The sequence below is a fragment of the Podarcis erhardii genome (genome assembly GCF_964252035.2).
Source record: "Podarcis erhardii genome assembly, chromosome: 16".
Lineage (NCBI taxonomy): Eukaryota > Metazoa > Chordata > Lepidosauria > Squamata > Lacertidae > Podarcis > Podarcis erhardii.
In genome coordinates this window covers 27,929,025-27,941,250 of record NC_138514.1, presented here as the reverse complement: position 1 = coordinate 27,941,250, position 12,226 = coordinate 27,929,025, and the positions used below count along the sequence as shown (strand labels likewise).

Genomic DNA, 12,226 nt, shown 5'->3' with positions numbered 1-12,226 from the left:
CTTGCACGTACCATCCCCAACAACCACCTTGGCACACCTTGGTAAAAGCTGGAGGCTGATCCTGACACTAGCTTGCCTAATACCCTCTTAAAGCCATCTAAACCCGTCATCCCCGCATTGTGTGGCCAGTGAAATTTGCAGAGTTAATTATCTGTTGCCTGAAAAAGCACTTCCTTCTGTCAGTCCAGTAAACCGATTGCCAAACAGTTCCACTGGGTGAAACAGAGTTTATCCTTTATCCTTCCCTTTAAGTCGTCTTCTGTTTCATGACAAAAAAGCCCCAAGTGTTTCATCCTCCCTTTATCAGAAAGATGGAACAGTTCCTTAATATATTTTTTTAAAAAAATCATAGACTCATGAGAGTTTGAAGTGGCCTCAAAAGTCATGTAGCCTAAGCCCGCCCACTTCCGATACAGCCTATTCAAGATCGTGCACCGTCCTTAAAAGCTCTTCCAAATCCCCAACTGAAATGCCCTTCCTTGCAATTTGGACTCTGGAGCAAAAGAAAGAAAATTTGCTCCATCGTCTATTTGACAGCCCCTCAGGATATTTAAAGGTGGCCATTGTGTGGCCTCTTGATCATTTCCCCTGCTTGGCCCATTGTGTTTGCCCTGTCTGCACCCTCTCCTTTTTAACTCTGTGTCCTTCTTTCCTTGCCTGCTGCCTCCAGATGTTTTGGATGCCTACTCCCACCATTCCTGAATCTCAATCTTTAGCTGCAATCCCTGCATTGCAGGGCATTAAGACTAGATGACCCCTGAGGTCCTTTCCAGCTCTACAGTTCTGTGATTCTATGATGCGGCATGTACACTCAACATGCCATGTCGGGCCTGCTTTCTTATCCACTTCTACAGCGCACAGGTAAACTGCGGCATTCATTCCCACAGGATGGGGCGAGGACCCACCCACCATCTTGAATGGCTTTAAAAGATCAGACAAATCTGTGCCTGTCAGTGGGTACCGTCAGGGCTGGAGTCAGACACTGGTCAGAATGAAAGACGTGGGGCTCCGTTGTCAGTGCAGTTAACTCTGTATTCTGCCGGGTTTCATAAATGGAGAGAGCGCTGCTGCTTGTGGGCTTCCAGTGTGAGAATGGCCTTTGGTCTGAACTAAAGGTAAAGGTGCCCCTGACAGTGAGGTCCAGTCGTGGACGACTCTGGGGTTGCGGCACTCATCTCGCTTTACTGGCCGAGGGAGCCAGCGTTTGTCCACAAACAGCTTCTGGGTCATGTGGCCAGCATGACTAAGCTGCTTCTGGCGAACCAGAGCAGCGCACGGAAACACCGTTTACCTACCTGCCAGAGTGGTACCTATTTATCTACTTGCACTTCATACTTTCAAATTGCTAGGTTCGCAGGAGCACGGACCGAGCAATGGGAGCTCACCCTGTCGCGGGGATTCGAACCGCTGGCCTTCTGATTAGCAAGCCCTAGGCTGTGTGGTTTAGACCTGAACTAGCAGGCCTGAACTAGCAGGTATTTTTATACACTCTTAACTTCTTCACTCCCTTCAGAACCACTTTTTTTTATTATTACTACTATAATTAATTTATTAATTGCCTTCCAAACCACCATCTCAAGGCAATTTGGGTATAAGATGATCAAAAATAGGGGGGGGGGCAAACCAATACATTGAAAACTAAAACTAAAACTTTAACAAATGGACACTTGTAGTAAAGATGCCTTTATCCAGTTGGGAAAGACCGTCAAAACAACAAAGTCTCCAACTGTTTCCAGAAAGTGCAGCTAGGGAGCGACTATCATATCTCGACAGGGATGCGATTCCACAGGACAGGGGCAGCCACCCTGAAGGCCCTGCTCTGAGCTCCTGCAGAGAGGGCTTCTGAGATATTTGCAGGAGAAACTCTCCCACAGACTGCAGTGATCTGGTGGGCGTACAAGGCAGTCTCTCAACTACTTGGGTCCTTCTCTTTGACGGTGAGCAGCCTGCCCCTACAACCCTGAGCAGAAAATCCAGCATTCCAACCAAGCCAGGAGAAGTTATTCAGACAGCGGTTACCTCACTAAGTTGGCACAAGGTCCCGGCCACCGGCAGCTTTGATAAACCCTCTGGATCACAGTCTCCGAGCCATTCTGCACCTGGCAGGAAACAGTCCGGGTGACCGTGTGTTGACACCAGTGCCTGCAGAGAGGAACAGAAGGCAAACTCGATGTCATTAAGGCCAAATCACTGACTGCTGCAAATCAAGAAGGTGGAATAACTAGCACAGAACAGAGGGGGACTAGATATTATTAAAAATTCCAGTACTGGCTGGCCCACTAGGGCTGCTTCTGGGACAGAGCCCTCTCAAGGAGTCCAGCGCAGAGACCATAGCTAAGCCACAGCCATCCCTGCACTGCCAGAACGCATGGCTCCTGAAATAGTCTGGACCCCTTTAAGAGCAGAGGCTCCGCCCATTAGGGAGGAGCTAGATGCTCAAAGGAAGCTGGAGGTCCAATTTAAGGCTCTGCCTAAGTTTTCTGGTTGTTAGAAGGACATTCAAGCCTGCCTTGTCTCACTGCAAGTGTAGGTTCCCCTTGGGGCTGTCCAAGGTGCTACCTTACCATGCTTTTCACTGCAAGAAGTAAAGTTATGGGGAAGCAAGCAGAGGGCATTCTCTCTCTCTCTTTCTCTCTCTGCAATGCTTTTTATTAGTTTCATAATACTACTAATAATAATAATTTATTATTTATACCCCGCCCATCTGGCTGGGTCCCCCCAGCCACTCTGGGCAGCTTCCAACAAAACACTAAAATACAATAACCTATTAAACATTAAAAGCTTCCCTAAACAGGGCTGCCTTTAGATGTCTTCTAAAAGTTTGGCAGTTATTTTTCTCTTTGACATCTGGTGAGAGGGCATTCCACAGGGCGGGTGCTACTACCAAGAAGGCCCTCTGCCTGGTTCCCTGTAACTTGGCTTCTCGCAGTGAGGGAACCGCCAGAAGGCCCTTGGCGCTGGACCTCAGTGTCTGGGCAGAACGATGGGGGTGGAGACGCTCCTTCAGGTATACTGGACTGAGGCCATTTAGGGCTTTAAAGGTCAGCACCAACTCTTTGAATTGTGCTTGGAAACGTACTGGGAGCCAGTGCAGGTCTTTCAAGACCGGTGTTATATGGTCTTGGGGGCCGCTCCCAGTCACCAGTCTAGCTGCCGCATTAGATATTACAAGTATTCCATTCATCTTCAAAACAACACAAGGTACACAAAATACAAAAAAAAAAAAAGAGATCATGAAGAAACACCCACAGTTAATGGTTCAACACCATATGTATCCAGGATTTTACATCATGATTAGATAGTCTTCTGCTTTTTAAAGGTGACTTCCATCTACCTCACTGCGAGTCTTTTTTCCCCTTTTTCCAGGCAGAGGGCCTTCTCAGTAGTGGCACCCACCCTGTGGAATGCCCTCCCATCAAAGAGATAAATTACACAAGCTTCTGTAGACACCTGAAGGCAGCCCTGTATCAGGAAGTTTTTAATGTATGGTGTTTTACTGTGTTCTGTTGGAAGCCACCCAGAGTGGCTGGGGCAACCCAGTCAGATGGGTCGGGTACAAATAATAAAATTATTATTGTTGTTGCTGTTGTTGTTATTAAAGGTGTCACATGTTCTCATCCTGAAGGCCCCCTCAGCAATCTGGCTGCCACATTCTGCACCAGCTGGAGCTTCTGAACCAGGTCAAAGGGCAGCCCCACAAAGACTGCATTTGGGAAACAAGCTTGTTTCAGTTCTCCCTGGAGATAGGATGAGCATCCAAATAAATATAATGTTGGCCAGCCCCTGTTTCAGATGCTAGAGAATGCACAGAGCTACTGGGAGGAAACCACAGAACCGACGTCTAGCACTACCTCTACTGAGAGGGTAGCTATCATTTTTGTGCCAATGAACCTGGAGGAAAGGAAACAAGGTGGAACATCATCTAAGCACAATTAAACTCCATGAAAAGATTTACCGCTGGAGGGGACGGCACTCAAGCATTGTTTACATTGCCCAATGCACTTCAAAGCCTGCATCCCAGGATGAAGGATTTCCTAGCAATAAAGCAAGCCACCTAATTAAAAAGCTCTTCTCAGTCTGTCAGATGCACCCTCTAATCTTTATGGGAGTAACATGGCTTTGACCAGACAGAGCTGTAATTTTAAGACTAAGAGAGAGGCTTTTTTTTTTTTTTAACAACAACAACAACTTTCAAGTGAATAATGGAGTCTGCTGAATTTTCACAAAACACATGGAAGAAGCATCCTTTATGTTGGATTTTTGTGTGCCCCAGATGTTCCTGTGTGATTCTGAGAGTCCTATCTAAGCACACACGCAAACCTGGACGCTTCCGGTCAGACCTGGAGTTCAGGCAACTCTAATCAATGTCCAGGATTCCAAGGAGCCATGGATATGGAAGTTCCCATGACTCTCAGGGTCTGTGCATGATACCATGGTTCCCTACCTACCTATGGCCTGATTTTTGCATCCTGGTAAGTAAGAGGGAAAGAGCGGGATTTCACAGTGGAGTCTCAACATGCAGCCCATCCAATTTTGGACCTGTATTGTTTTTCAATATCTGGAGTGTGCTTGGCATACCTTCTTGGGGTTCTTTAAACCAGACAGCCTTACAGATAGAAAACCCCTACACAGAGAGAACTTGTCCTTTGCATAGTAGGACACAACTCACAGTCGTACTATCAGGAGCAGTGTAGACTTAACGCATTATAAGCAAGTATTCTTCATGCACTCATGATTCTGGCATACCCGACAAAACAACAACAGGGAGACTGCCACTGGGTAGAGAAAATGAGACTGTTTAATTCAGCTAAGAGCTACTCAAATCTTTGTTGTGTCACCTCACCTCAAAAAGGATATTGAAGAGTTCAAAAAGGTTGAGAAAAGAGCAGCTCAAATGATAAAGGGAATGAAGTGACAGTCCTATGAGGAAAGATTGCAGGTGTCGACGACTTCTTAGTTTAGAGAAAAGACAAGAAGAAAGAGATGACATGATAAAAGTTTATAAAATGATGTATGGCATGGAGAAAGTGGATAGAGAAAATGTTTCTCCTTCTCTCATAACACTAGGACTGTGCTGGGCCCAGGGGTAACCCATGAAACATGGTCCAGGTCCAGTCCAGAATCCGAAGGTTCCACTGGGAGTCAGTCCGACAGGGCCAAGGCAGGACACGAGGCAGGAAACCAGGCAAGGATAGGTACAGGATCTCAGGCAGGATCTAGCATACAGCAATGTTCTTCCCTGGGGTGGGGTCCTACAGCCTTTTATCTTTGTCGGGGTAGTGTCCAGTCCTGATCCCCCAGTGACTCACCTCCCTGTTTCGCCCGAAGGCAAGCACTCCTTCTGCGAGTACTCAGGTCTCTCCTTCTCTCAGACCTTAGTCTCTGCAGCTCAGGAGACATCGGTGGGTTACTGGACCCAGGGGCCTCCCCTGACCCAACCGGTAGTGGAGCAGGTGTAAGAGGTGGCCCAGCTGAAGGCAACAAGGTAATCCCTACATCTGGAGCCAGGGCAGGCTCAGGACCCTAACTCGGCCCAACTGGCGTTTGTTGCAGGGGAACCTGTGCAGACAGGGACTCTTCAGGATCAGGCCCCAGACTTGGTTCAGATGATGCCTGAGGCAGACCACGTCTCCTCTGGTTCCGAGTCCGAGCCCAAGTCCCAGGTCATCACAAGGACTTGTGGACATCCAAAGAAGTTAGAATGATTCGGGACAAGTTAAGAAAAAGGGACTTCTTCATGCAGCACATAGTTAAACTATGGAACTCCCTCCCACAGGAGACAGGGATGGTCACCACCTTGAATGGTTTTTAAAGCCAGATTAGACAGATTCATGGAGGATAAGGCTACTGGCGGCTCTTAGCCCTGACGGCTATGCTCTAACCTCCACAGTTGGAGACAATAATGCTTCTGAATACCAGCAGCTGAAAACCACGGGAGGCCAGAGAGTGCTCTTTAGCTTGAATCCTGCTTGCATGTTTCCCACAGGCATCTGTGAGAACAGAATGGCGGACGATATGGACCACTGGCCTGACCTAGAAGGCTCTTCCTATGTTCTTATACAGTGGTACCTCAGGTTACATACGCTTCAGGTTAAATACGCTTCAGGTTACATACGCTTCAGGTTACAGACTCTGCTAACCCAGAAATAGTGCTTCAGGTTAAGAACTTTGCTTCAGGATGAGAACAGAAATCATGCTCCGGAGGTGCGGCGGCAGCAGGAGGCCCCATTAACTAAAGTGGTGCTTCAGGTTAAGAACAGTTTCAGGTTAAGAACGGACCTCCGGAACGAATTAAGTACTTAACCTGAGGTACCACTGTAATGGACTTTGGGTCAAGATGATGCAGCTATACATCTGAATAATCCCGCTTACAGCCCATCCAAAAGATACCTAGTTGTAGGGGAAGGGAGAAGGGTTTGAGTTCTCAGTGGCAGCTAGCTTTCTATATGCAAGGAATCTTTTTTTTTCTGGAGTGGGAGGAATGGTGCAGTTCACAACCACATGAGCTACACAGTCTGAAGTGGTACAGGCAAGATACTGGTTGACGTCTGTGAGTTGGGGGGGCGGGAATTCTCCTTTCCTTTAAACCAATATCTTAAAACAGGCCCACTGATGTGCAAAAGCGTTCCAAAGCCCTAAGACGAAACGGTAATGAAAAGACCTCCATCTTAGGTTTTAGAGATTATAGATGCCCCCCACCCCCGTCAACTATATTACATACAGATGTACTGGTGCAAGAAAGTTAGGAACGCAGCTGGCCCCAGCCCAGGATAGCAACAGATACGCTGAGCAAAATGTAACAGCTCAGATTTCAACTCCCCAAGTGCACAAGCCTGCTGTGTCTTTCAAAACTATGTCCATCAGCAACTGATTTAACAAAAGCTTTACAAAAAAATGCCTTACAGGGTTCACTCTCTGCTCAGTGTTTATATTTATGGACCGGGCTACTTCAGTATAAGTGGGAGGGCTGCCAGGGTTTTTTGGGGGGGGTCTCAGTACCATGCCCCCCTGGGGGTTCTCTGCTTCACCTGGGCCACTGCAGGAGCAGGGGAAGGAATTCAGTCCAGTTCACATTTAAAGGCAAATCTGCCTCATTTACTTTTCCAGAAACAATTCACGAACCAAAGCGTGGCCAAAATTCACCCCTTTTCCAAATTTTACAGTGCAGTTCTCCGATCAAGCAATGTGCACTGAAATGCTTACACTAGGGTAAAGCGTTATTACAATTAAATGCATTGTTATTGCTGTTTTTATTGTTAAATCATGTGGTAAATCACTGGTAGAGAGCATTTGTGTGATAAGCAGACATATGAGCCACTTCCTGCAAAAGGAAAAGTCCCAAAGCAATTCAAAACAAGAGTGATATACTGTTCTAGGGATGGTGGGAGGTCGTCTGGATGATATCTTGTGTCCCTTCCAAACCTGTGACCCTGTAACAGAGGATAGGATCTACAAGAGGAAGCTGGTGAATCGGTCATAGAATCATAGAGTTGGAAGAGACCACAAGGGCCATTGAGTCCAACCCCCTGCCAAGCAGGAAACACCATCAGAGCACTCCTGACATATGGTGGTCAAGCCTCTGCTTAAAAATCTCCAAAGAAGGAGACTCCACCACACTCCTTGGCAGCAAATTCCACTGCCGAACAGCTCTTACTGTCAGGAAGTTCTTCCTAATGTTTAGGTGGAATCTTCTTTCTTGTAGTTTGGATCCATTGCTCCGTGTCCGTTAAAGGTATGGAGTGATGGGGATGGGGGGACAGTATACCACAAGCAGGGGGCCACCACCGAAAAGGCCTGTTCTCATATTGCCACCCTCCAGACCTCCCGTGGAGGGGGCACACAGAGATTCTGGGCCTCAGTTGCAGAGCGTGTTGGGTCCAGAATTGGGTCTGTAAACGGTACAATGAGAATAGGTCTGTTCCATCAAGCAGATGGAGTGATGGGGATGCAGGACCACCCCATCCAAGCAAGGTAAAGATCCTTGGAATAAATGGAAAGATAAATAATATCAGGATCTGTTGCTCAAAGAAACACAGTTCTGTGCCTCTGCATGGCTGGAATGGATCTCAGAGCTGTCGGCTGCCTTTAAAGCTTTTGTTATCAGCTCAAACAACTGCACCGAATTATCTCCCTGTTTTCATAAGGAGGAAAGGTCTCTGTGCGATATTTAATGGAGATCAGCTCTGAGGGCACAGAAAATAGTGGGAGTGTTTTGATAAGGAGAGGGTCTCCCCCCCCCCCCCACAACCACACCCAAGCTTCTCCATAGTGTTTCATTCCAGAGAGATCTCATTTCCCTTCAAGAGGGGAGAGGAATTTCAATAAAAACTCAAAGGTCATTGCTTCTGAGAGGGGAAAGGGGGCTGGCTGAATTCAACAAAGACGTTTTGAACTTTTGCTTTAAAAATGCAGGGTGGGGGGGAATGGGAATATGGAGCTAGTGGTGGGATCACAGATTGTGCAGCTCAACAGGCTTGCACTACACCCAGCTTAATATCCTTGGTCCTTTAAATGCAAGAAAGTTAAGTACAGCAGTCTTTTCGCCCTTTCTTAAATTGTGGCAGTAGTTGGGTGTGCAGATAGATAGGAGGATACAGATTGGTGTAAAAGATGACAGCTCTTGCAGTGATATTGCACTTGAACTATCTTGCTGGACGAAAAATCTGTGCAAACCACACACACACACCCAGCAGTGGTTCTCTTTTTTTTTTTTAAGTAAATTTTTATTGTTTTCCTTACATATTCTTTTCCAACAAATTGTAATAACACCATACATTCCCTTTGACTCTGCCGAGTCACGACCCCCCTCCCTCCCCACAACTGGTATATTTCCCCAGCAGTGGTTCTCAGTGAGTGGTACCGCCTTCTGGGAATGGTGGGATTACCTAGGTGGCGCTGGAGGTATAAGTGACTATCAGACTTTGAAAAACTGGCAGTGCTTTTTTTGTCTAGGGGTACTCCCATTTTCCTACTCATACTGAAATACTGCCAGAAGAAGAAGAGGAGGAGGAGGAGGAGGAGGAGGAGGAGGAGGAGGAGGAGGAGTTTGGATTTGATATCCCGCTTTATAACTACCCAAAGGAGTCTCAAAGTGGCTAACATTGTCCTTTCCCTTCCTCCCCCACAACAAACACTCTGTGAGGTGAGTGAGGCTGAGAGACTTCAGAGAAGTGTGACTGGCCCAAGGTCACCCAGCAGCTGCATGTGGAGGAGCGGAGACGCGAACCCGGTTCACCAGGTTACGAATCCACCGCTCTTAACCACTACACCACACTGGCCAAACTGAGATTCACAACATGTTTAGGGGTATGCATGCCCCTGCGTCTCCCCAGAAAAAAAAGCATTGAAAACTGGTATCACCGGATCACATTCATTGATTTTGTTGAATTAATTCAAACAAATTGAATCGGACTTTATATAAGTGTGCAATTAATTGTTCCTGTTCTGAATTTTATTACTATCTTCCTTAAAATGGGTGGTGCAAATCGCTTCCTGGATAATGCTTTTCATAGGATAGGGTAGATATTGCTAGAGAATGCACAGACATTGGAGATGAGTTTATGGAACCAAAGGAGCAGTGGCCCAGAAAAGTTTGGGGACCACTGCTTTAAATAAACAAACAAACCATCTAAGCCAGTGGCTATTGCTATCCTGCTGAAACAACCAAGAGAGCCCTTTATTCTTTTAAAATCCCTGGTCACAAGGCATGACCACACTCCCCTTCACACTCACCACAAGGTAACAAAGAGGAATAAGGCCGAATGGAAAAGCATGCCACACACTAGCACAACACACTGGAATGCACCCACAAACACACATACAGACAGGCATCATAGGAAGAAGAACCCTTGCCAAAAAGCAGCGGTTCTTGCCAAAGTGAGGAGGGAGGGATGGCAGGCCCCACAATTGTTTCTCGCAATATCCGAGACACACCAGGGAATGCAGCACTTGTGCTAAAAGCAAGTGTTTTATTTCAGACATCGAGTGCTAGTGAAGGTGTGCGTGAGTGTATGGGAGAAGTTACAGCCTCTCAAAAAGGCCCTAGGTAATAATAATAAAGTAAAGATCTTAAAGCTGGGAAAAGGGGCAGAAAGAGGCAATCAAAAATATCAGGTGGGCAGGGGCAGTGGATACCTGTTTTAGTTTAGGAAGAAAAATCTGCCAAATTTGTTTAGTCCAAAAAAAATAATAATCAGGCATTGTGGGGAAGAGGAATATTTTCGCCTTCCCTTTCCAAACACTAAGCCAGGCATAGCCAGGGTAGATGCCCCCAGATATCGCTGAATTGGAGGCAGCAAAGCTTCTGAATACCAGTTGCTGGAAACCTCAGGAGCTTAAATGATGCTTATGGGTTTCCTCCAGGCATTTGGTTGGCTAATGTGAGAACAGGATGCTGGACTAGGTGAGCCATTGGCCTGATCCAGCAGACTCATCTTAGGGACATGGATTCCAACTCCCATCATGCTTGAATGCTGGTCGTGTTGGCAGAGGCTGGCTGGAGCTGGGAGACCAACAACATCTGGGAGGGGGGGTACAATATTGCCTATCTGTCTCCAAGAACTTGGGATCACACACTTAAATCCATTAGAAGTAGATTTAAGAGAGGCAAGGGGAAAGCTCTGGGAGTTCTTTTTACTACACAGACTAGATGTGGTGTAGTGGTTAGAGTGTCCGACTCAGAGTGGGGAGACCCAGTTTGAAATCCTTGCTCAGCCATTAAACACACCCTGTGACGTTGCAGCCAATCACAATTTATCAGATGGAAATACCTCACAGGGTTATTGCAAGCCCCGTATTCCCAGGCAGTCTCCCATCCAAGTACTAACCAAGCGTGACTCTGCTTAGCTTCCGAGATCTGACAAGAGCAGGAGCATTCAGAACAGTATGGCCGTAGACACCTGTGACGAGCATGAAATAGGGCCGGAGAGGAAAGCCATTCAGAAACAATTCTGCCTCCGGTCCAACACCAGAGAAAGACTGTCACCATTGTGGCTAATAGTAGCCATTGGGAAACCTTGCCCTCCATAAATTTGCCCAATCCTCTTTCAAAGCCATCCAAACTGATGGCCATTGCCACTTCCTGTGGGAGGGAGTTCCATAGTTTAGTTATACGCTGCGTGAAGAAGTAATTTCATTTCTCTGTCCTGAATCTTCCAACATTCAGCTTCATGAGACGTCCACTTGTTCTTAGTATTATGAGAAAGAAAGAGAAACTTTTATCTGCCCACTTCCTCCGTGCCATGCAAAATTGGATAAGCTTCTATCATATCACTTCTTACCGTACTCACTAAGCTAAAAAGCCCCCAAATCTACAACTTTTCCTCCAGGGGGAGTGGCTCCGTCCCCTTGACAATTTTGGTTGCCCTTTTCTGAAACTTTTTCCAATTCTTCAATACCCTTTTTGAGGTGAGTTCATTGTTAGGAAGGTGGGGCGGAAATCAAACAAGCAGATAATACTGGCTTTCAAAGAGGATTTGACATGTTCGTGGGAGAGGACAGATCTATCAAGCCAGCACCAGTAGTGAAATGAAACCTCCATAGTCTGAGGCACTGTACCTCTGAATACCGTTTGCTGCATAGCAACAGCAGGGGAGCACCAAAATCATTCCCCAGGTTTCTTGTGGAGGGAAACCTCTTTCCCATTCCCTGCAGTCCTGACAAAAATCAGGGTCTCCTAGCAGCTGTTTATAGTTGTAAAGGAAAAAAGAGGAGATACAGCACTTTCTGAAGGAGACTGTGATTTTACCAGGAATGGATTGCAAAACATAAGAGATGTTTGGATCAAATACGATGAGACTTTTTGTTAAAGTGCTATTTTATATTCCTGGTTCTATATTGGGTGAAGACCCTGCCATCTGGCTCTGATGCCTGCTTAGCTGGGAGTAAGCACCACCAAACTCTAAGCAAAGACTTCTAAGCAGGAATGTATAGGATTCCACAGTGATTTTTGTTTTTCAGGACATTTTATACAGAACCAGGAAACAGCATTCCTTCACAGTGCCCAGGAGTTCCCAACTCCTAAAGCTGGACGGATTCAGAAGCCAAGTTCGTTTGTATGCTGCCCTTCCGATAATTTGCTTTTTGGCTCAGCCTGAGCAACTGATCCATTTAACTTGGCTCATGGTCCAGTTGAAAGTGTGTCTCCATGCAGCTCTTTTTTGTAAAAAATAATAATAAATGAATCCCAGGGTGTCGCGGGGAAGGTGCTGTATTTCTTCAAACAGTT

The 12,226-nt window shown here is 46.5% G+C and overlaps 1 protein-coding gene across 3 annotated transcripts in view; it reads right to left on the bottom strand.

Moving 5' to 3' along the window:
• Positions 1–12,226, bottom strand: part of COL26A1 (collagen type XXVI alpha 1 chain) — a 96,453-nt gene that overhangs the window by 75,339 nt on the left and 8,888 nt on the right. For all 3 annotated transcript variants that reach the window (XM_081843597.1, XM_081843595.1, XM_081843596.1), the window contains exon 2: positions 2,020–2,142. In XM_081843597.1, coding sequence (XP_081699723.1) covers positions 2,020–2,142 — 123 coding nt within the window. The remainder of the gene's footprint in view (positions 1–2,019; positions 2,143–12,226) is intronic.